A 24,061-nucleotide genomic window follows, 5' to 3' on the forward strand; every position below is an offset into this window, starting at 1 on the left:
TCCATGGACTGTCCATGGGGTCACAAAGAGTCGGACATGACTGAGCGACTTTCACTTTCACTATGGAAATGGCTAGGTTCTGTTATAAATTAGATCTAAACTTGTGTGTGTGAATCCTTCATACGCCATTCCTACTTTAGAAAGTATCGAATATGCCTGACCCTGGTTTTGAATGGTGAACTGAAACGGTGACTTCCTGGTGGATCTTAAACACTACGCCCCCCCCCCCCGCCCCCCAATTAAGCTTAGTTTAAGAGAAAATTCAAAGAACAACAACAAAAATAGAAAATTCATTTCAAGGTCTTGAGCTTGGATTTCAGGGCTCCCACTGTAGACTGAAAGGTGCTGTATGCTTTTTCCTATGAGGTTTCTGTACAAAGTGACACTTTTGTTTACTGACTTCCTTTCAGTGGAAACTCGGAAGACATTTTGGCAGGCCAGATTGAAATGTATAAAGTTGGAGAATCCAACTTAGTTAGCTCAGGCGAGTGTAAATGATACCTTTACAGTGTTAAGAGAAATTCTTGATCTCATGATCTCCATTTCATGCTTTTGGGTTCACAAGCTAGTAAGTTGGGCAGATGAAGAGGACTTTTCTTTAAAGGATCTTCGAATATTCATGGGCCAAAGCTTAGAAAATAAGGACCAGTAGCCATCAAAACACCACCATCACCTCATTGTTGGCATTTTCCGTATTGATTTCCCACCCCACACTGATGGACCTTTCTGATTTGCTTTGCAAAAAAAAAAAGGCAAAAGTTAGTCACTCAGTCATGTCTGACTCTTTGTGACCCCATGGACTATAGCCCACCAGGCTCCTCTGTCCGTGGAATTCTCCAGGCAAGAATACTGGAGTGGGTTGTCATTTCCTTCTCCAGGGGATCTTCCCAACCCAGGGATCGAACCCAGGTCTCGTGCACTGCAGGCAGACTTGACTGTGAAGGAATTTTAAGCACTGGGATGAGCTGGTAGCTGGCTTTAGAAGAGACCTCCAGCCCAGTCCTTTAATAGCTGAGTAACCCATATGGGGCTAGACTCTGGATCTAGAGAGGCAGATGAATGACACTGTGCATTTTAGGGCCCACAGTCTAAGAGAAAAGACATAGTGTTTACACAGACAATGGAAGGGTGGTGTGGTTTGACAACGGTGTCAACTCTGGTGAACCGGAAAGGGCTCACGAGGGCATTGAAGCCCAGGTGTGGGGCCCTGAAGAAGTGTAGTGTGTGTGGCACCGAGTCGGGGAGGGAGGAGGCAGTCCTGGTGACAGGGCTGTGTGGTGCTTAGTGGCCTCACACTTGGCCTGTCGGAGCCCTGAGAGCGTGTTGCAGCACGGGGCTGGGCCTCGGCCGGGAACTGCTTGTCCTCGTGGCCTGCCTGCCTGGCGCTGGGGAGCTTGGTTCCAGCAGGTGGCCAGTTGATGTTGCTCTTGGTCTGGGAAGTGCGTTTTGGAGAACTGCTGGGGGAGGCGCGTGTGTGCAGGCACAGTCATGTCCATCTCTGCGACCCCGTGGACTGCAGCCCACCAGGCTCCTCTGTCTACGGGATTTCCCAGGCAGGTTACTGGAGTGGGTTGCCATTTCCTACTCCAGGGGATCTTCCCCACCCAGAGATCGAACGCATCTCTCTCCTGTGTCTCCTGCATTGGCAGGAAGATTTTTTTTTTTTACCACTGTGCCACCTGGGAAGCCCTTGATGTTATTATTACATAATAGTTGGTTCAGCATGAGGATTTTGTGCCTAGAACAGTGTGGGTGTTTTTTGGGTGAGAACAGTTGGAAAAGAGGAATTGGCGGGGGTTAAGTTTGAGGCCCAAATCAGGAAGAGTTCTGTATGGAACGAGATCCTTGAAATAGAGTGGAATTTCTTTAATGGGTGGTAGGAGATCCTCTTTCATTTATGATACTATTTAGAAGGGTGTGTCCTGATCCTGGATATAGCCAGGTTGTTGTGTAAGCTGTTTTCTCTTGAGATACTTACACACCTGGAAGTCTGAGTAACCACTCCATCTTGTGGCAGAAACAAGTATCTCTAGGCAATACCCACCACACTTGTTGGCCCGCCCTTTCTGGATCTGATAGTCTGTGTCCAGAGTGTCTTTCATGAGAAATGTCACTGAAAATCTCCAATTTTTGTCTCTTTAGGTTTACCGAACTAATCAGTGTGCTGGGGAGTTTGTGATCACGTTTCCAAGAGCCTACCACAGCGGTTTCAATCAAGGTTTCAATTTTGCTGAGGCCGTTAACTTCTGCACTGTTGATTGGGTGTGTAATTATGACCTAGTGAGCCTTTTGACATGTCCTGGTTTTCCTGCAGAAGTGGTATAGACTTTCTAGTTGCTTAAACCAGTTGCTGCTGAGACGGCAGGTCCGCCAGTCGGGCACCTTCCAGCAGGAGAAGGCACTAGCCCGCAGTGTGAACCCAGGACCTGGTGAAGAGTCTGTTGAGCTATGTTTTGCTTGAAGCTCATGTCTCATTACAAACCAACAACAAACATTCCCAGTCTGAAGACTGTACATTGACTTAAATTTTCCAAACACAGTAATTTTTAATGATACTTGATTTTAGATGGTTGTAAATTGCATTTTTATATTAGTATTAATACTTTTCATTTACTTAAAAAGAGCTGTCTAGTTTTAAGTGGGTGTGGTGTTAAAGCTAATAAGTTGTAACCTTGTTTCAGTGCTTTTTAATAAAAACAGTACTACTTCCTACACCTCTAATTATTTTCTGTACAGTAATAATAGTTTTTAGAGCATTTTTGTTCCCTGAAGTAGGTTAACCACACCAATTTCACACAGTTGCTTCAGGAAATGTGAAGATTCATATTTCTGATTAAATTCTACATTGTGGTAGACAGTAATGCCTCAGTAATACTTTGGGTTTTAAAACCCTGTTACAATTGAGGTCCCTAATAGCCAGATCTTTGAGATGCAAAGATTTTGAAAGGTCCGAGGCTTCTTTGAGTCCTGCTGTAGGTCGATGTATAGTACGGGTGATAACCCGAGATGTGCTCTCTGCTCGTTCGGTAGTACAGGGCTCTTTGGAAACAGGCGGGTGTCCCCTCCCGCACGTCACGTGTCTTCCCTCTTTTGGCGCAGCTGCCCTTAGGCCGACGCTGTGTGGAGCATTACCGTCTGCTCCACCGCTACTGCGTGTTCTCCCACGACGAGATGATCTGCAAGATGGCTTCCAAGGCGGATGTCCTAGACGTCGTCGTGGCCTCGACTGTTCAGAAAGACATGGCCATCATGATTGAGGACGAGAAGGTGCTCAGGGAAACTGTTCGCAAGTTGGTAAGGTTCCTGAAACTCCCATCTGAGTGTCGCTGGGTGTCACTCAGTACAGTCCTCACACGCAGGACCCTTCTGACGGGCGTGTAGCACTGCTTCACCGTGCTCTCGTCTCCGTCTCTCCAGTGGCCGATGGTGCAGGCGCTGTGTCACGCTCGCTGCCCGTGCGCGTGTCCCTTCGGTGCAGCGTCTGCTCGCTCTGTCTTGCTGCGCCCCTTTTTACAGGCTTGTTGAGACGCTCCTCTTTATTCTGACCAGCTAAGTGTCCGCAAGTATTTCCTTGCAGTTACTGGTTTGTCTTCCCACTTTCTTAGCAGGGTCTTCCAGACAGCAGAAGCTTTTCCTTTTGATGAAATTCAGTTTCCCATATTTTGTTGTTGTTGTTTGATTTTAATGAGTCTTTTTTGGTGTGTCCTTCCTAAGAAATTCTCCCCTAACCTGAGTCACAAGCGTTTCCTAGTGTGTAGACATCTAGAATTGCTAGTTTTAGGTTTTACATTTAAGTCTTTACTCCTCTTAAGTAGTTTTTGTTTACGACAAGTTGTGGTTGAGGTCATTGTTTTTGCATTTGACTGTATAAGTGTTCTGGCACCATTTCTTGAAGATGCCCGACTCTTTGCCCATCGGCTGTCCCGGCACCTTGGCTGAGAGTCGGTGCGTGTGAGCCGCTCCTGTGCTCTGTTCTGGTCTGTTAGCCTGTGCCTTTATCCTCTTGCTGATGCCTTAAGGTCTTGATTACTGTAATTTTCTAATAAGTCTTGAAGTAATTTGAATCCTCCAACTTTTGCTCCTTTTAAAAATTATTTTGCCTGTTTCAGCCCTTTTGCTTTTCCATATAAAGTGTAGAGAATCAGCCTACTGATTCTACCAAAATGCCTGTTGGCATTTAGATTGGATCTGCATTAAATTCATGGATAGTTTGGGGGAGAATTGATCTTGTAACAACACTGAGTCTTCTGATCCGTGGACAGTATATCCCCTCGTTTATTTAGGTCTCCTTTTCTTGGCTATGCTAGAAAGGCTGGGCATTCGGGATCGTACTTCCCTGACCAGGAATCATCCCTGTGCCCCTTGCAGTGAAAGTGGGGAGTCTTGTCCACTGGACCACCAGGGAAGGTCCCCACTGAGGTCTTCTTGGTTTCTTTCACTCCATGTTTTGTGGATTACCGCACACGGGTTTTACACGCATTTTCTTGGGTCTGTAATTAGGTTCTTCTTGTTTTGGGGACTATTATAAGTAATACTTCAGAGTTTTTCCCAGTTTTTTCTTGCTGGTATTTTAAAATACAATTTGACTTTCAAATACTCTATCCTGACTGCTTCCCTAACTTAATAGTTCTTACAGCTTTTTTGTAGATTCTTTGGAGACAGTCGTCTCCTCAAATAGTCATATGGATTTATTTTTCAGTGTGCCTCTTTAGCATGTTGGCTCCCTGGAGCCCACTGGGAATCAACAACCGCTTGCTCACCTTCCCCTGATACTGTACCATTCTGGAAGCAGTGCCCAGAGGGTTTAAGTGTCTTACCAAAGTCTTCCGTCAATAGTGGCAGCTTGTTTTTGCAACTTGGAGAACTCATAATTTTTTTTCCAGATGTGGAAAATTTACAAATTAAAACTGAGTGGACTAATATGATTTATTCTCAACCAAAATTCATAGAGTTGATCCTTAATCTTACTTTAAAAAAAAATTTGGAGACATCTCCTTAACAAAGTCCTTTTTAAGAATCAATTTCAGGTTAGAACCAAAATTCATTTATTAGGTTTTTCCTAACTTCTGATGAGCAGGATGTGAAATAGTCCAGAGGCTGAAATACAGAATGAAAGAGTAAAACAAAGGAGCTGGCTGGTTTATAAACATGAGTTGGCCAGACTCTGCATTCTCAGCTTTAGGTTGGAGACAGTTCCAGGTAAGGAGAAAAAGTGGTACAAGTTCAATTTTTCCAGAACAAAAGAGGCATCCTCGACGGGCTTGTCGTCAGGTGGTGCACATCACGGCAGGGATGCACTGGCTCGAGAGCTCATCTTGCTTGACGCTTGGTTACCAGATGCTTCATTCTGCCTTCAGTCTCTGCGTCACAGATTGGCGAGCCTTTTCCAAGAGCCAAGCAGGCCACTCAGTAGCTTCCCATCCACAGTTCCTGCATGATAGTCTTCTCTGCTTACCCTGTCTTCTTTCCTTTTATTTATCTTTGTTATTTTAATGGATTCTCTGAAGTCCTGTATAGCATTTCCTCTGCAGTAGAATGTATTTACATTTCTTTGCTCTTATATATACCCCAAATTTGGGCAAGGCCAATTTTGAGTAGAAGCAGCAGCTAATCTCAGTAGTTTTATAAGCCTGTGAATAGCTGTTCTCATATTCAGATCAGTATAGCCAAACATAAGGGCCTACCTTGTCCAGAAGAGATTGTTCCGGCCGAGTGAAACAGGTTAACTTGCCCACATTGACTGGGCCCACACATTTTTAATCACGCAGTCTCTGTTTTGGTAGGGTTCTCTCTGGTGTTTTTAAAGCTCACCTACTGCGTGTTTTTCTTGGGAGCTAGTGGGTGGTATTATCCTTTGGCGATCTCTAAAGTACACTTTATTTTAGGGAGTGATTGATTCAGAAAGAATGGATTTTGAACTGTTGCCAGATGATGAGCGTCAGTGTGTGAAATGCAAAACCACATGCTTCATGTCTGCCATCTCCTGCTGCTGTAGACCTGGCCTGCTTGTTTGCCTGCATCACGTAAAGGAATTATGTTCCTGTCCTCCTTACAAATATAAATTGAGGTGAGTAGGAAGAATGACTCTTCTCCCTGTGGAAAGCACTGGATGTTTAATCTAGGCTTTGTGATGTTGGCATCTCATTACCTTCAGGCCCACGTATCTCAAAGCCAACCTGCTCTTCTGTTTCCAGGTACAGATACACTCTGGATGACCTCTACCCCATGATGAACGCACTGAAGCTTCGAGCAGAATCTTACAACGAGTGGGCCTTGAATGTGAATGAAGCTTTGGAGGCTAAGATTAATAAGAAGAAAAGTATGTGGTATATAGAAAGTGTGATTTGGTGATTGACAAATTGGGGCTGATTGTAATACAGTCAGCAAACAGTTATCGGCAAACATTACTTGAAGCAGCCTGGTTGAGCTCATCTGTCCAGCCAGGCTTAGAGCTTTAGTACAGGTTTTAAGCCAAGAGTGAATGAGGCAAATGTCCAAACATCAAAGGGAAGTCTTAGTGTAAGAGTTCTGAAAGATTGCATTCTTAACAGAGGCAGCATTATTACAAACCACAGTAGCTCTTACACGCCTCTGTCTCAGAAACAAAAGTATTTCACATTTTATATGGACCCTTAGAAAAAGTTTTTGTTTGTTTTGCTTTTTTTTTAAACTAGCGTTCATGACCCAAATAGTATATCCTAAAGAGTCAGTGAAGAGTTTATTACTTTTTAGCTCTAGTCAGAGTCTCTGTCCTCATTATTACCTTTGAAAGTCACTGCTTCCCTTCACATCTCTTCTCTCAGAGTGGTTTCATTTGCTTTCCTTTTTGGAGCTCAGCAGGGGACTCTGCCCTCTCCTGTTCCAGGGCACGTGCAAGATCAGTCTGTAAGCCGCTGGTTCCCTGCCAGCTACAGTTAGATGGATGCAGGAGGAAAGTGTGGCTCCAGCCACAGGAGGATCTGCATGTGCGCTCTCCTGACAAGTCAGGTGTTCTTTGTTTCAGACACTTGTCCATATTAAAGGGCAGTTCCAGGCACTTCATAAAGCCCTCCACTCTCAGGGCACCACCCACCGGCCCCCCAAACCCCGCCAAAAAAAAAATCAACAAATTTACTAGAGGGAGAGCATTGCAAATATCCATAGATAAGAGCTGATAAAATCAAACCTCATCTTCTGTATTTCATACCAGAAGTTCATATATATTGATCACAGAAAAGGTGATCTTTTGTTTCTAGGCCTTGTCAACTTTAAGGCTTTGATTGAAGAATCTGAGATGAAGAAATTTCCAGACAATGATCTTCTACGTCACCTCCGCTTAGTCACGCAGGACGCGGAGAAATGCGCCTCTGTCGCCCAGCAGCTACTTAATGGCAAGAGGCAGACGAGGTAGGCTCTGTGCACACCCGCTTTGGGTGTGGACTCTTGGGGAGTCTGCTGTGGCTGGAGTCTGGGGTGCTGGTACACGTGTCCTCATGCAGCCTTCTTGGGCCTTTGTCTCTCTAGATACCGGTCTGGTGGAGGGAAATCCCACAATCAGCTGACCGTGAATGAGCTCCGGCAGTTTGTGACCCAGCTGCATGCTCTCCCCTGTGTCCTCAGTCAGACACCGCTGCTGAAGGTGCCCGGATGGGGGCTGCCCCCTTCCTATATGTGGTCATCCTGTATTTTGTAAATAAGCTCAGTTGACATGATGAAGTCCTGTTCTTGAGTGGTTACTTTGTACATGTATTTGCAAATGTGTTTAACAGCAGCTTGAGTGGTACATGTTCATAAAGAGGTTGTAACAGGCCTGCAGTGGAGAGACAGTTGGAAATTCTCACCTTGACAGGGACCGCCAGCTGCTCATCGCCGCTGCCGTGCGTCTGCCTCGAGCCCCTCGTTGAACCGCCGTTTGGCCGATGCGCTGTCATGTTGATGTGTGTTGTTGCTGGGGTCGAGTGAGATGCAGAGGGTCATGTTGGATACGCATTGAAGACTGTACGTTTGCAAGAAGCCTGTTGCTGAAATTAGTGTTTTGATGCCACAACCTGTGTTTTTTTTAGGATCTCTTGAATCGTGTAGAAGATTTCCAACAGCATAGCCAGAAACTGCTCTCTGAGGAGATGCCCAGCGCTGCTGAGCTGCAGGACTTGCTGGATGTCAGCTTTGACTTTGATGTTGAGCTTCCCCAGCTTGCTGAGATGCGTGTCCGGCTGGAGCAGGCCCATTGGCTGGAGGAGGTGCAGCAGGCTTGCCAGGACCCTAGCTCCCTCACCTTAGATGATATGAGACGTCTCATAGACCTGGGGGTGGGCCTGGCCCCGTATTCAGCCGTGGAGAAGGCTATGGCGCGGCTTCAGGAACTGCTCACAGTGTCAGAGCACTGGGATGACAAAGCCAGGAGTCTCCTCAAGGCCAGGTAACTGAGCGCGGCCACGCCTCCCCTGGGGAGGGCTCGTGCTTGGTCCACGCTGGGCAGGGCACAGGCTTAGAATGAGACCCAGGCGCAGCAGCTGAGCTGTGCGTGTGGAAGTTTAGCTGAGATGTTTGCAACTGCTTTGGAACTCGGTCAAAAGAAGATTAATGTTTTTTTCTTGATTTACTGATCGTGAAATGAATGGTTCAAATGGACACTCATTTTCTAAAAGTGGTTTAATGAAATTTGCCTGGATTTCAATGGGAACATCTTTGAGGGAAGAAAACATTTACAAATAAGTGGAACTGTTTAAACCCAGAATTAATGAAAGAGATCCCAAGGAGTCGTAAAGAGAAGCATCCGAGCCCCGCGCTGCGCAGGGCCTTGAAAGCGGTGGCCGCGCTGTGGTTCCCAGCGTTCGTGCTGTTGCCTCATGACCTTGTCTGTCCTGGAGGGCGTGCTGGGCTCCGGCTGACCATCTGAGGGGAGAAGATGGTTCCTCCTCGTCTTGCTTTCTGTCTAACAGACCTTTACTGTTGCAGCTGACAGCATACAGTGCAAGGGATAGCTATTTTCTGGACGTTGCTGTTTAATCCTGAAATAGTGGTCATCGATCAGAGGACAAAGAAGTTTTGGGCTTTGTGCTTCGGTGTGGTGATGTCCTGGAGAGTCTTACTTATCTTAGTGGAGCTGTATGAGTCTTGATCGCGTTTCTAGTTTAACATGGAGGAAATTACCCCTAAGCTACCTTTTGCAAACAGAAGTTTATGGTTATTCCATTGTCAAATCAGAACTAAGTAGAACTGAGTTATTTGCCTTAGTCTTATGTAGATAATTTGATATCATGTAGTTACTTGCTATTTCAAAAAGTTTATTTGCAACTGTGAATTTCCTTTGAAGTGGTTTCTCTAACTTCTCTGATAAGTAAGCCACGAGACGTGCGAGCGGTCGCGCGGAGGCTGACTACAGTCTTTCTGCTCTCTAGGCCTCGGCATTCACTGAGCAGCCTCGCCGCCGTGGTGAAGGAGATCGAGGAGATCCCCGCACACCTGCCCAACGGCGCGGCGCTGAAAGACTCTGTGCAGAGAGCCAGAGACTGGCTTCAGGAAGCGGAGGCCCTACAGGTAGGTTTCCAGAGTCCCGCGTATGCCAGCGCCTCTCTGAAGAGCAGGGATGGAAGGCTGGTGGAGGGATGTGCGCTGGGCTTCGCGGCGCGGGGCCTGTGTTTGGGCCGGCCACGCGATTGATTCTCTTCTACCCGGTGTAGATGCCCTTGCCCACCCCACCTGTTGTGCTCACCAGTTGGCTTAATATGTAAGACTTAGCTATCTTTCACTAACCTTTTCTGGGAGCTTGGGAGCCTCCCATAACAACAGTCTTAAGCACTTGATTGGGGTTGAAGAGAAAGGGCTAAAAATGAAGTTGTGGGAGAAATGCAGTTACTAATCTTTGACCGTTATGGCTGTCTCTCGCTGGCTTGCCAACTGCTTGGAGTTTAGAGAATGAAGAGTAGGCGACTGAGCGAGTAGTGATACGTGATTCCATGGCCAAACTGGGCAGTGAGGTCCGGGACTTTCACCGCACAGGTAGTGACTTAAAAGTGCAGAGGAAGTGAGGCTTAGCATATTCTGGAGAAACTCTCCAGAGAGTCAGCACAAAGTATCTGCGGCTCTGTGCTAGATGGTGTACTTACTGAGCCTTTACCTATAAGTTAAAATAGAAAATTAAATGCGTGTGTAGCATTTTTAAGGTATAGACAGAATATACCTTCACCATGTCCCTTAACCTGGTGGCTGCAGTCCGTGGGGTCACAGAGAGTCAGACAGGACTGGGGGGCTGGAGACGAGACACGCTCTCTGTTTTCCTCTGTTTCCCGTTGGGGGACTTCATGTGAAAAGGGGTGGCTGGGGGTGTTTTCCTTTTTCTCTCTTATCATCATAAAACACCATGTCTTATGGTCCTATTGAGAAAAAAAGATCTTTGAATTACTTAATGGGCTAGGTTTAAAATTTTTTAATTTATATTCTTCTTGAGTCTCAAGTTCTGTTTTGTTGAAGCCATCAGACTCTAGGAACAAAATATCTGGTTTTCTAAATATCTGCATAATTTAAGTTCTGCTAATAGACCAGTTGTTAATGAGAAGTGCCAAATAGGACAGCTTAGCCAGGTGTTTTCAATGAAACATCTGGACATCTATTCTGATTAACAGGGAAGAGAAGATACATTGTTTGGTAAATAGTACATAAGGAGTGACTCCAGACAGTCAGAGAAAAAAGCATGGGAAGTGTTTGCTGTGCACACAGACTTCCCCAGCGAGATCACTGATGCACACTCTTGTCTGTCACTGCTGGAACCATCATGATTGTAGCCTTGGTCCTTGCTTCCACTCATGGTTGCTAGCCGCCAGAAAGTGAGGTGGTGGCAGTGGTCAGGAGAGGTGAGCATATGAAATCAGAGGAGAGGACACGTTTCTAGGTGGGTTTGGTTCCCTTCACATGTTTTCATGTATGTGCTTCTTAGTTCTGTGTCTGCAACAAAGTCTGTCGATAAGGACAAAAAGCAAGTTTTGCTCCATTCCTGAAATAATAGCTTGGCCTTGAATCATGTATGTAAGGACTAGCAGAGAAATGTGACCAACGACAGGGCGACCCCTTGTGTTCGGTGGACTCCTCGTTCTACAGTGCCGCCCAGCTGTCTGTTTACACGCAGGGAGTGCTCTGCATGCTTCAGAGTGTGGTCCCAGTACAGCCCCAGCAGCCCCTGGGAAGTTTTAGGAATACAAATTCACATGGACCCTTCCCTAATGAACTGAATCAGAAATCTGGGGGTGGGGCCCAGGAAGTTTTTAAAACAGGCTTCCCAGATGGTTCTTAATAATAAACTTTGAGAGCCAGTGTTCTTTCTCAGCTCATTTTAGTTTTCCTGGATAATCTATTAGCTCATTGTCGGTGGGTGGAGTGAAAGCCTGTTTTTCCTCTTTGTTCTCTCAGTCAGTGTGGAAGTCCTTTGAGTTGTTACAGGTTTGCATTTCTGTTGGATTTTCTTCAAACCCACCAAAATGGCAGATACCCTGAGAAAGGGCGTAAGCGTCTGGGCGAAGGGATGGCAGCGCATGCCAGTCCTCAGTTGTGTCTGTGGCTCCAGCATGAGCCAGGCTCTTGCCTGGTGACCAAGTGGGATCCCCCAGGGGCCTTACTGTCACCACCACCAGCTAGCCGGCAGGTTCAGTCGGCATCACTCGTGAGTTTAGTATGTTGAGATCATGGGGGGGTACTTTGTGCACGTCCACAGAAGTGTTCTCTTTCCTTTGACTTAACTAGGCTGGAGGACGTGTGCCAGTGTTGGACGCGCTGGTGGAGCTTGTCACTCGAGGCCGGTGTATCCCGGTGCATCTACCCTCGCTGCCGAGACTGGAGTCCCTAGTAGCTGAGGTTCACGTTTGGAAAGAATGTGCTGCTAATACATTCCTGACGAAGAACTCGTCCTATTCTCTCCTTGAGGTAAGTTTGCGCTCAGACCACCTTGGGGCCTTGCGGCCCCTCACCTGGTAAACACACAGCCCCTTCGTTATGGAGGGGGCAACACTGACTGATGTATGCTCTAGGAGTTATTTTCTGAGGGGAGCCAGGGAGAGTCTCCTGAATTTCGCTGGAGACTTAGGAGAATCTTTGAATGTTTTCTGCATATGTTTGGGGATAGCATTCACTAAGGAAGAAATATTCCTCTTTGAAGTTCCTTGGTCTGTTAGAATTGAACATTTAACCTTGGCTATGCTTCACCACTTGGATTTGCCAAGCTTGATAAAAGATCCCCACCTCTCAACATGCTTATAGTTCACACTTGTAGTTTCCTTAAGCTGATTCTGGTCACATGTTACGACTGGAATCATTGCATTTTACTTTTCTTCTCTTTACTTACTGTTTGATTGAATCTGAATCAAAAGTCTGTCTTTTTGTGAGATTTGCTTCATCCTTGCTTCCTTCCTTTGTAGAGTGGGATTTCTGGGATCAGGGTTGGATGTTACGCAGAAAATATAAAGAAATCCATGTCCTCCCCGCTGCTTCGGCTTTTACTTGGGAACTTGGTGATGCTCTGTGGTGAACCAGACAAACCACAGCGGCTGTGCTTTGTTCCACATCAGGTGCTGTGTCCTCGATGTGACGTTGGCCTTTTGGGATTAAAGAGGAAGCAGAGAAAGTTAAAGGATCCCTTGCCGAGTGGCAAGAAGAAGAGTCCCCGTGTAGAGAGTCTGAGCGACCTGGAGAGAACGCTGATGGAAAGCAGAGAGACTGCTTCAGCTGTGCGTGCTGGCGCTCCTCCTCTTTTCTCGGGGGGAGGGCCGTTTCTAGCTCTTCCTTCCTTACTGGGTATATTGGGAAGGCAAGTAGGAGAATAACTTCCAGAGTACTCTGTTTTACCAAAGCAACTTTAGGAAAACTGTCATTTGTAAAAGTTTTTAATGGAAGGTGCCTGCGAGGCCTCCCAGACTCAGAAACACTTCCCAAGCCTGTAGCTCGGTCCAGGGCTTAACAGGTGACCTGCAATGCCAGCTTACTGTTAAGTTTACAACAGGCCATACACTGGAAAGGGTACTGGGTACTCCTGAGTCTGATCTCCTCTTAGCGTGAGCACTGTGGATCCAAAGATAGTGTCATCTTGAAGAAGATGGAGCAGTATCGGGCCAGTGTTTGGTGAGCACAGTATTGGATGGAAAGAAGAGAGCTATGGACCTGGATGCTTTAGAAACTTGCCAGGCGGGTGTGACTGGCCTGCAGCGTTAGTCTCAGGTGTGCCTGGAGTGACCCAGGATATGTGTATTACCCAGTGGTCCCTGTATGAGTCTAGTCAGTAGCCATCACCACACAGGTTTGCTTTTTTCTCTTGTGATGAGAACTTTTAACATCTACTCTCTTAGCAACTTGCAAAACTATAACCTAGTGTTAATGACTATCTGGAGTAGGGAATGGCAACGCGCTGCAGTATTCTTGCGGAAAATTCCATGGGTAGAGGAGCCTGGCCAGCTGTAATCCATGGCGTTGCAAAGATCTGGACACAACTGACGTATTCCCCAGAGAAGAGGGCACAGTTCCTTTTCGTATCAGTGACTACGGTCACCGTGCTGTATGCCGCAGCCCCAGGATTTGGTTTTGCCTTTTGATCCCCTGCACCCATCTCCCGGACCACTTACCTCTGGGAGCTGCCCGTCAGCGCTCTGTGTCTGTCAGTCCAGTTCAGTCTCTCAGTCGTGTCCCACTCTTCGCAACCCCATGGACTGTAGCACACCAGGCTCCCCTGTCCGTTACCAAATCCCAGGGCTTACTCAAACTCATGTCCGTTGAGTTGTGTCCATCCAACCATCTCATCCTCTGTTGTCCCTTTCTCCTCCCACCTTCAATCTTTCCCAGCATCAGGGTCTTTTCCAGTGAGTCAGTTCTTCACATCAGGTGGCCAAAGGATTAGAGTTTTAGCTTCAGCCTCAGTCCCTCCAGTGACTGTCTAGGACTGATCTCCTTCAGAATGGGCTGGCTGGATCTCTCTGCTGTCCGAGGGACTCTCAAGAGTCTTTTCCAACACCACAGTCAAAAGCATCAGTTTTTCCATGCTCAGCTTTCTTTATAGTCCAATTCAGATCCATACATTACTACTGGAAAAACCATAGCTTTACCTAGATGGACCTTGGTCGGCAGAGTAATGTCTCTCCTTTTTTAATATGCTGTCTAGGTTGGTCATAGGTTTTCTTCCAAGAAGCAAGCGTCTTAATTTCGTGGCTGCAGTTACCATGTGCAGTGATTTTGGAGCCAAAGAAAATAAAGTCTCTCACTGTTTCCATTGTTTCCTCATCTGTTTGCCGTGAAGTGATGGGACCGGATGCCATGATCTTACTTGAATGTTAATCTTCTGAATGTTGAGTTTTAAGCCAGCTTTTTCACTCTCTTCTTTCACTTTCATCAAGAGGCTCTTTAGTTCTTCTTCACTTTCTGCCATAGGGTGGTGTCATCTGCATATCTGAGGTTATTGATGTTTCTCCCGGCAATCTTCATTCCAGCTTGTGCTTCATCCAGCCCGGTATTTTGCATGATGTACTCTGCATATAAGTTAAATAAGCTGACCATATACAGCCTTGACGTACTCCTTTGCCAATTTGGAACCAGTCTGTTGTTCCGTGTCCAATGCTAACTGTTGCTTCTTGACCTGCATCCAGATTTCTCAGGAGGCAGGTCAGGTGGTCTGGGACTCCCTTCTCTCTAAGAATTTTCCACAGTTTGTTATGATCCGCATAGTCTTCTGTGGGGTGTTATTTTTTTTTTCTTTTTTTAGATTTCAAATGTAAGTGAGATCATATAGTCCTTGTCTTTCTCTGGCTTATTGCACTTGGTGTAATGCTTTGAGTTCATCCGTGTTGTTTCAGATGGCAGAATCCTTTTCTCTGTCTGTGGTTGGTAACACCCCATTGTACATACACAGCCACGCTTCCTTTCATCCACCAGTGGGCGCACTGAGGTGGTTTCCGTATCTTGGCTGTTGGGAATGAGGCCGCCTTGGACATGGGAGTACAGATAATCTTTTCAAGTTAGTATTCTTGTTTCCTTTAGACGTGTACTCAGAAATGGAATTGCTGGGTCCTGTGGTAGTTCTGTTTTTACTTTTTTGGGGACCCTTCACACTGTTTTTCCACGGCGGCTGCAGCAACTCACAGCCCCACTGTTATAGTGTAGGAGCGGGTTCCCTTTTCTCCACGTCCTCACTGACACCTGTTATTTCTGGTCTTTTCGACGATAGTCATTTTAAAATAGGTGTGAGGCGATGTCTCAGTGTGGTTTTGATCTGCATTTCCCTGATGGGCAGTGGTGCTAGGCGTCTTTTCATGTACCTGTTGGCCATCTGTTCGTCGTCTTTGGAGAAATGTCTACTGGGCCTCCTGCCCATTTTCATCGGGTTTTGTTTTTGCTGGGGTGACAGTGCGGGTGCTGTTGCAGTATGTGGGTTCTTCACAGATTTGGGGTCTTAATCCCCTGGATCAGGTTACAAGCTGCCAATACTTCTCCCATTCTGTAAGTTGTCTTTTCATCTTGTTGATGATTTCTTTCCACGTGCAGAAGTTCTCTAGGCTGATGAAGCCCCTTTTAGGGTGGTTTTGAAGGCACGAAGCCTTGCCCTTCCCGGAGCAGGAGCCCACCTGCTGCTGGGGCGGAGCTAAGCGGACTCGCCCTTGGGCCAGGACGCCTCTCTAGTCTGAGCCCTCAGTGCTGCCTGGCTGCCCTCGGGATTGACGTGGGGTTACCCTGAAGTGTCTGTGTATTTTGACACGGACTGTCTTTAGCATATTCGTCTCTTTCTTCGGATTGTAGTCAGCTGTGGCTGCCTGAGCATCATTCTGGTGCTTCCGAGCTGCTGCTTCCACTGTTACACGGCGGGTTTTGCACAGGCTCGGCCTGGAGCTCTGCTCGGCTCTGCGCATTGCCTGCTGGCCGCTTTGTCACCGCGTCACACCGTGTGCACTGCCTGCGCGCTGCTTCATCTGTTGAAGTAGGAGATTTTCCAAATTGAGCAGGGGTTTGTTAGGTGGTTTATCCTAGATCTTTTGGTTTCTTGCCTCAACCCTCATTGATACATTTTCTCCTCTAATCCAGAAACAGTGGCGCGTCAGTCTGGCCTCACGACTCAGGTTCCTCGTCTGGTGACCGGGGGTGGATCTGATCTCGGGAATGGTTTAGCTGTGACACATTAATATTTTAAGGACTCGGAAATAGGGTTGGGAAAGACACGGTTCTGTAAGCCTTTAGTTTTTGCTTCTGGTGGGGAATGCTGGTTCTAAACATCTGTGCTTCCTCTGTGTTTCTCTTCAGTGAAGTATCAGGACTTGGCTCGTCCAGCCGTTTGCTATGAAAGGTCAATGTGTTATGTACCAAGGGGGTAGTGACTTACTCTTACATAGCTAGTGATCTGAATTGGTCCCCCTTAAAGCAGTTCTACTTCATGGTGAGCAGTGAAGAAATCTGTAAAGCCTGGACTGCCTCACATAGAGGTCACACGTGGACAATTTGTACATATTGGTCAGGAACATGTTCGGTATCACTTCAGCTTTTTACTCTGAAACTAATTATGCTTGTGTTTTCAAGTTGCTTATACAGATTACCTGATCTCGGAAGTGAAATGTGGCTCTTGTTTTAATAGAGAAAAGACTATAGCAGGCACACGTGCCGCTTCCTGCAGAAAAGCAGCTTGCTTTTGTCTGTGCCTGGTGGCCTCACAGTATGTTTGTGTGTGCGGGGCGCTTGGTGAGGTGCTCCTGCAACCCCTTCAGGAGGGACCCTCTCTCACCACGTGCGGTTCATGCGTCCAGTGCACCTGTGAGGCCTGATGTTAGAGGCAGTGAGAGACACAGGCTACTGTGGCACCTGAGAGACTTTCTCATCTAAATTACCTTTCTAGAAGATCACAAAAGTTACTGGAGCTGAAGACAAACCTCAGAAACTTGTACATAGACAGTGAAAAGCCTGGATCTTAGAAGGGAGGTATATCTTTTAAGAGATACACGTGCAGAGAAGTTGGCTTGGAAGAGCAGTGTGTGTTAGGTAACTGCTGACAGTGTGGTTCGCTGTGAGGCAGCCAGAGCACCTGGTCACATGGCCGTGGGGTCGTCCCAGCAGCCCTGGAGGCGGGCACTGTTCCCGACTCCAGTTTATGCCTGTGGGCGTCCCACCACAGTGAGCAGAATGTTGTTGTCCAAGGCGCCCCCACGGCTTAGTGAGGCAGAACCGGCGTTACACCCAGAGCCTGCTCTGGAGCCCTCCTCACCGCCACGCCCCGTGAGTTTGAGAAGACGGCCGAGGTCTCTGTGCCATCATCCTTTATCGCCCTCTCCTTTCTAGATGGCAGCACTCGGGGAAGCTCGCGCACGAGAAATGGAAGCCTTGCAGTCTCTCCGACAAGCCAATGAGGGGAGACTGCTGTCGCCCGTGCACCATGTGGAGATGAGAGTCTGCGTGTGTCAGAAGGCCCCCGCGGCCCCCATGATCCAGTGTGAACTCTGCAGGGATGCTTTCCACACCAGCTGTGTGGCGGCTCCCAGCATTCCACAGGGCCCCCGAATCTGGCTGTGTCCCAACTGTCGGAGGTCGGAGAAGCCTCCACTCGAGAAGATTCTGCCCCTGCTGGCCTCCCTGCAGCGCATCCGCGTCCGCCTGCCTGAGGGAGACGCGCTGCGGTACATGATCGAGAGGACCGTGAGCTGGCAGCACAGAGCCCGGCAGCTGCTCTCATCAGGGCACCTCGCGGCCCTGCAGGACCCAGTGGGCTCGGGACTGTTGTGTGGCAGGTGGCAGGCCGCAGCAGGACAGGTGCCAGAGACCAGCAAGGTGAGCCTGGGCCCTCTCTGCTGGTCTGCAGACAGCTCGCCGCCGTGCCCCTGTGGCGCTGGGCGCTGCTGCTGCCGGCGCCCGCTGTCCTCGCAGGGCTCCGTGCTCCTGCCACGTTGTCCGCTTCCTCTGCTCCCGGTGCTCAGTCTGTGGAGCAGATTTCACCTGCCCATATATTCATATGCTTTCCCCATTTGTGTGGATGAACCTAGGTATTTTTAATAGATATACTTAATTTTTTTTTTTTTTTGCTTAGCTGTTTTTTTTCCTGCTTCCTATCATGTGAGTCACTGAGCAGAAAGAGAGCGTGCCTCCTTCTGTGTCTTGTTGCTTTTTGAGGAAAAATTAAGTTTTGAAGCATCTTATGTGCCATGTTGCTTCAGAGGGGAGACAGTGGGTCTCACACGATCTGTGGTCTTGCTGCCAAAAGCCTGATTCTGATAACCGTGACTTTGGTGGCGGGGGTGGCGTCCTGTCGTCTTCCGCAGAAGATAAGAAAGTGCAGTCGGGAGTGCAGGGTTCAGTCCTCGTATAAGGCCCACCTGACGCCTCCCGGATGCTGCGGACTCTCCAGCAGAGTCACTGCTCCTCCCTGGTGCTGCACCAGCGGAGGCCTGTGGTCTGCAAGGGCTGTGTGAGGTGCAGGCTAGACATGGCAGACAGAGGGTTGGCTCTGCTGTGTTTGGTATCCCCCCCGCCGCCCATTTATTTCCAGTTTCTGAAATATAGTGCCTGGCACTGAGCAGATGATGTGTTTAAGTTTTTGCCTCATAGTTGAGTTGTGGCTATTCGGACAACCTAGCCTACATTGGAGACAGTTGTGTTCCTTACACATGACGTGCTGAAGAAAGTGGGGACATGAATGGGAGTGCTGTCTGGTAGCTCCTCAGTTGGTTTACCCAAAGGGCTGCATGTCTGTGTCAGGCAGGTGAAAATCTCCCCCAGGAATCCAAGAGGCTGTGTGATCTGTTGCCATGCAGAGAAAACTGACTGACTGCCCAGTAGTGCTCTTCACCTCTGAAGTCAGTCCAGGCACAGCCAGGAAGGCCAAAGGCTTGGTGAACAGGAGTTGGCTTGGCCAGATCTGAGATGCCAAAGGCTTGTTTCAGTTTGGGAGCATCAAGTCCTCTGCTATATGCTGCCTGATAACCCAAGCTACTGCTGTTAGGCTGGTGGGAGTCTTAGTCCTGGGAGAGCCTTACTGTGAGATGTTTTCCTCCCGTCAGATGCCTCAGCCTCCTGGCCCCGCGTCCTGCTCCGTGCCTGGCGCCTGGGACGGCAGAACCTCCTATTCACACTCTCCCTTCTCCACTGGCCGGAGCTGTGTCCCCCTCCATGGTCTGTATTGATCACCACCATCATGATCATTGTTGGTACTCTGAGGGCTTGAATAGTAGCAAGTGAGACTGCAGCAGTTTTCTGTTGTAGAGAATCTGGAACTGTTGAAAAATGACTTTGCTCTTGTATGTGGGATATGTGTTACTGTGTACTTGAAAGGTGGGAGGAGAACCCTGTTTAAAGGCTTGTAAGTGCAAAAGAAATAGAAAGGAAAGCTTTATATCCACTGCTTTCAGGGAGGAGTGGGCTTATCCCATGTCAGCTGATAGTTAAACAGCAAGTGATACGGTCAGATGCTCAGTCACAGGTTCACTTGTTGCTTCATTACTCAGGAGACTTGAGGGGGCTGTTCGAGACCCTGCTTCTCTTCTGTCCCTCCTGAGGGTGACTGTCCCCCGGGAGCTCTGCCTGGAGCCCCAGCCCGTGAAGAGTGCCCAGCCCTGAGACGGCTGTCCAGGCAGAGGCGTCTCTCCTGCGTCAGCGCCAGACTCAGTCTCATTTGGGCCTGTTGGGCTGTGGCTCTGGGCACAGAAAGTGGCTCCACTTGACGTGGGGAGGGTGGCAGTTGGCTGGGTAGTCCTCCTCTGCTCATGTCACAAGGAGTGTCCCCGTGATCTGCTCTGGTCTTGACACAGGTATCAGCCCAGAAGTGAATGAGCTGCTGATGGAGGCCCAGCTGCTCCAGGTGTCCCTTCCTGAAATTCAGGAGCTCTACCAGACATTACTCGCAAAGCCGAGCCCTGCGCAGCAGGCTGACCACAGCTCTCCAGTGAGACCCGGCAGTGAGAAGGTGGGCACTGGGGTTCGGCGTCACCCCCTCTCGATAGCACAGGGATGAGACGCTGTCTCTGATCCAGGAAAAGATGCCGACGGCGGCTGGGCTCGCAGCCTGGGTTCTGGAACTGGTTCTTAAACCACTGTGTGAAAAGCGTTTCTTTTTCATAAGGCGCTTCTCATCATTTCCATGTGATAATAGCTAGAAACAGGATTATTCTTGTGTAAGAGAAATCCTGTTAGATGAAAATGTAACTACAGCTGGAAAGGCTTTCATTCTCGAGTCAGCGTGTAACAGATGCGGTAACTCTGCTGAACGGAGCCTGACAGCTGTTGGCAGGGCCCGGTGGCTAGACCAAGAGGGCCCGCTTCTGCTGTGCTTCGTTGCTTTTGGCTGCACCGCAGGATCTTAACACCTTGACCAGGATCAAGCCTGTGCCCCTTGAAGTAGCAGTAGGGAGTCCTAACCTCGGGAGCTCCCGGGAGGCCCCGGGGGGCCTGTTCCCGTGCTCTCTCCCTGAAGTGCCAAGGCCCCGTTTCTCAGCAGCGTGAGGTGCTGCTGCTGCTGCTGCCTGCTAACGGAATCGCTGACCCCTGAGGATATAGTCGAAGCAGGAAGACAGCATAAGGGTAGACCCTGGCGTTTAGGATTGATTTTATTGTTTCAATACCAAATAGGGTAGCACATTACCAACTGTGTTCAGTTAAAAGCACCTTTTTTCTCTAAGGGGCGGAGATGTCCTTTACAAAGGACGGTATCGGCCTGGTTTCTTAGCCATCTGAGGGTCAGCATCTCCCAAGAAGCTCTGTGGACGTCAGGCATTTGCTCGTGTGTCTGGCCTCTCCCGCCTCCCGGCACTGCTGGGCTGGTGTGAGGCAGTTCACGTTGGTGGCACGTTTGTCCTCCAGTGTTTGATGGGCTGAACGGCAAAGTTAGGTGGTCCTGTGGGGTGGGGTGGGCGAGGCCGGGAGCGGGGGCAGCCTGTCTTGGTTTCGTGGGGCGCACCTGTTGCTCATGCCTGCGGGTGTTGACACGGCAGCTTTAGTGAGAGGCAAGCCGTGCCCTAAACTGGGCTTGCCGTCTTCCTCCCAGAGTGACGGCTGCCGAGGGAAGCGAGACGGAGCCAGTGGCCTCGAGAGCAAGCTGAAGAGACGCCTGGAAAGAGAAGGCCTCTCCAGTGAGCGGTGGGATCGAATCACCAAAATGCGGGCCCCCAAAAAGAAGAGAATCAAACTGAGCCACCCCAAGGACACGGACAGTCTCAAGTTAGAGAGAGAGTGTAGCTATGAGTTGGTCCCCTCTGCCGACACGCAGTCCCTGCCCTCAGACTCGTCCTCCTCGGAGCAGGAGGACTCTGAGGACGAGGACGCCATCTGCCCGGCCGTGAGCTGCCTGCAGCCAGAAGGAGATGAGGTCAGTGAGGTTTGGGCCGTGGAGGACATGCGTTCCCTTAGCTCAGAACCCTGTGAGCACCAGCTCGCCCGGCCGGGTCTCTCTCCTGCTTAGCTGCCTTGAGCCCGTCTGAGTGGATTGCTCACCCTCCCCCACTGGTGTCTGCTCTCACAGCGCTCCTGGGTCTCCTCCCTTTTCTCGAAGAAACTCTTCCTCTGCCCTTTCCTTTCCTGCTCCTCCGGCTCTCGCCGCCCGGCGCTCAGAAGGTGGGGGGGTGCCGCTGTCGTCCCTTTGCTTACTTGTCACGGGGCGACCTGTCCTCGCCCCGCGCAGCCACCGCGTGGAGAACAGCTCAGCGTGCTCGCCTGGGCTGCCGTGCCGGAGGTCCCGTGAGGGGCAGTGGCTGCCCCGGCCGCCAGGCCTCTTCTCCCCTGAAAACCCCGTCTCCCTGCTCTCTGTAACCAGGTGGACTGGGTCCAGTGTGATGGCAGCTGCAGTCGGTGGTTCCATCAGGTCTGTGTTGGTGTCTCTCCCGAGACGGCCGAGGAGGAGGACTACGTGTGCGTGCGCTGTGCGGAGACGGACGCGCCGGGCCGGAGATAAAACCCGCAGAGCCCTTCTCAGTCAGGGCTTGGCCCGGGGACTCCCAGTTTCTCAGCAAAGCTGCAGGACTGGCGTTCAAACCAGCCTGTGAACGGTGCTATTTCTATTCCTTACGGGATCATTTTTCCAGAACTCTTTGAAAAAAAGAAAAAAAAAAAACAAAAATTTTTCGACACTTTTTGTATTTTTTTCCTTAAGAGCTGTTTGTGGTTGTTGAGGTTTGAAACGCTGACTGTTTTTGCAGGGGTTCCCACCAGTTTGGAAGGATTGGCGCTTGCACCTTCTCATGTACAGCATTAAAATCTCACCTCTTCCTGGGGTTTACCGGCTGAGTCCAACTCGGTTTCAGTGCCCAGAAGGGCCCAGTAAATCCTCATTTGAGGAATTTCTCTCTCGTTTACTCTGTTACCATATTGGGGAGCTTAAGTTTTTCACTTTTGAGGTTTTTGTTTGTTTTCTTTATCCACTTTTGTTTTCCTGGTAGACTAGGTTTATTTATCTAAGCAATAACTTCCATGTTGGTTTCAGTGGCTGCAATTAAAACCAAACAAACTTCCAAACAGTGTGGTGCTTTAGCATCTGGCGGATGTCCGAACACAGGCGTCTGGCTTCTGGTGTCACTGGGGAACTGGTGACAGAGAAGAGGCTGCTCCCTAAGCACCTGTCACTGCTGTTCTGGCTCTCCGCACCCCACCCCCCGCCTGCTCATTTGGAAGCTTGTATCAAGTGTTGCGGTTTATATTGTGGAGTAAATCCTTGGTCCTAACGTAACACTACCTGCTGGTTATTCAGAGCCATCAGCCTACAGCTGCTTCTGCCCCTCCCTGTGGGCTGTGAAGAACCCGAGGGGGGCTTGCTTTTGCCTCTGCCCACCCAGGCGACAGCAGCAGCTGGTGGTAGCCTGCAGATACTAGGGAATTCTTCTGCATCCTGCTCTGTCTGGTGGGCCACATGCCTCCAGTCCCCGCTAACAAAGACCCCCTTTCCTCCCGTCTTCATGCACCAGAACCTTCTAGAAAGCCATGCTGTTTTTAAATACGCTTTCTCAGAATGCTGGTGGATCATTCTGTCCCTGGGTCAGTTCCCGGCCTCAGAGGAGCTCTCCTTGGGGGGATGATGTCTTTATTCTGTTTGAATCGACAGGACGTTTGGTTTCGGGTTAGGACCTCAGAAGGCATCCTCACGGAGGCCTAGGAGAAGGGGGCTCCAGGGAGCACTCGGGAGCAGCCGGGCTCCCCTCCCACCGGCCTTCCTCTCTGGCTCGCTGCTGTTGCCGGTCGTAGGTGGGTCCCAACCTTCGCACCCCTTGTCTTCTGAGGACCCTGTTGCGCAGTGGAGAAGACGTTCTGGTGAACACTCTGACTTGCTTTTCCTGTCCTGTTGCTAATGCCTACTTTGCCTACATTCCGTAGACCGGAAGATGGGTAGAAACGGCGGTCTTTAATAAGACCACAAGAGCAGCGGCAGCTGTCTGTGACGTAGCAGAGATTACGTGTGTACTGCTCCCTCTTATGCAATTCAGTTAATTAAATTTCTGTAAGAATGACTCTGAAGTGTCTCCAGTTTTCCCAGAGTTGTCCTCATGTTTCTCCTCATCTTACGGGTTTGTGGGGCCAGTGGAGGAGACTGTCCAGAGTGCCGCCTGGCGTTAGAGCAGTTTGATTTACAGTGTTGCGCCAGTCTGCTGGTCTTGGCCTTTTTAAGTGTCCAGATCCTTAGAGCCCCTGGCGTCGGGGCAGGATGCTGACTGTCCCAGTTCCACAGAGAGAGGAAGCTTAAGGCCACCCTGCTCCTGGAACAGAGCCTTGCCTGTGGAGAGCTACTCTGCCCGTCTGGGCTGCCCCTCTCCTGCCCTGCCAGCTTTGCCGCTTCACCTGGAGGGTTGTACGTGATCCTTGACAGGAGCACCCTTGGTGCTAGAGATTCTCTGCCCCTTGGGGATGGCGGAGGCAGGAGTGTGTGGGAGCTGCCCCTCCCCGGGTGAGACCACTGGCCCTTCATACACGATGGTGCTGCAGTTGCGGGCGCATTGGGTGCCAGCTGTCAGCTGCTGGTACAGACCCCGGCCTGCTGTGTCTTCAGCCCTGCCTGTGTGGCCGTGCGGTGTGAAGACGCACACCTCCCGGTCACCCTTCTGAGGGGACGCACCACGACACTGGCGGTCGTGTGTGAGCTCTGAGGCTGCAAAGACTGTCACGC

At 49.4% G+C, this 24,061-nt stretch overlaps 1 protein-coding gene across 1 annotated transcript in view; it reads left to right on the plus strand.

Moving 5' to 3' along the window:
• KDM5B (lysine demethylase 5B) overlaps positions 1–23,247 on the plus strand; it is a 39,702-nt gene extending 16,455 nt beyond the window's left edge. The window contains exons 11-25 of the mRNA XM_068986161.1: positions 2,143–2,262; positions 3,100–3,294; positions 5,886–6,067; positions 6,195–6,319; positions 7,236–7,386; positions 7,504–7,618; positions 8,043–8,398; positions 9,381–9,519; positions 11,716–11,895; positions 12,537–12,695; positions 17,269–17,754; positions 18,981–19,092; positions 19,728–19,882; positions 20,960–21,280; positions 21,725–23,247. Of these exons, the coding sequence (XP_068842262.1) occupies positions 2,143–2,262; positions 3,100–3,294; positions 5,886–6,067; positions 6,195–6,319; positions 7,236–7,386; positions 7,504–7,618; positions 8,043–8,398; positions 9,381–9,519; positions 11,716–11,895; positions 12,537–12,695; positions 17,269–17,754; positions 18,981–19,092; positions 19,728–19,882; positions 20,960–21,280; positions 21,725–21,862 (2,934 nt within the window). The 3' untranslated portion in view covers positions 21,863–23,247. The remainder of the gene's footprint in view (positions 1–2,142; positions 2,263–3,099; positions 3,295–5,885; positions 6,068–6,194; positions 6,320–7,235; positions 7,387–7,503; positions 7,619–8,042; positions 8,399–9,380; positions 9,520–11,715; positions 11,896–12,536; positions 12,696–17,268; positions 17,755–18,980; positions 19,093–19,727; positions 19,883–20,959; positions 21,281–21,724) is intronic.
• The last annotated feature ends 814 nt before the right edge of the window (positions 23,248–24,061 follow it).

The sequence above is a fragment of the Capricornis sumatraensis genome, chromosome 14 (genome assembly GCF_032405125.1).
Source record: "Capricornis sumatraensis isolate serow.1 chromosome 14, serow.2, whole genome shotgun sequence".
Taxonomy (NCBI): Eukaryota; Metazoa; Chordata; class Mammalia; order Artiodactyla; family Bovidae; genus Capricornis; species Capricornis sumatraensis.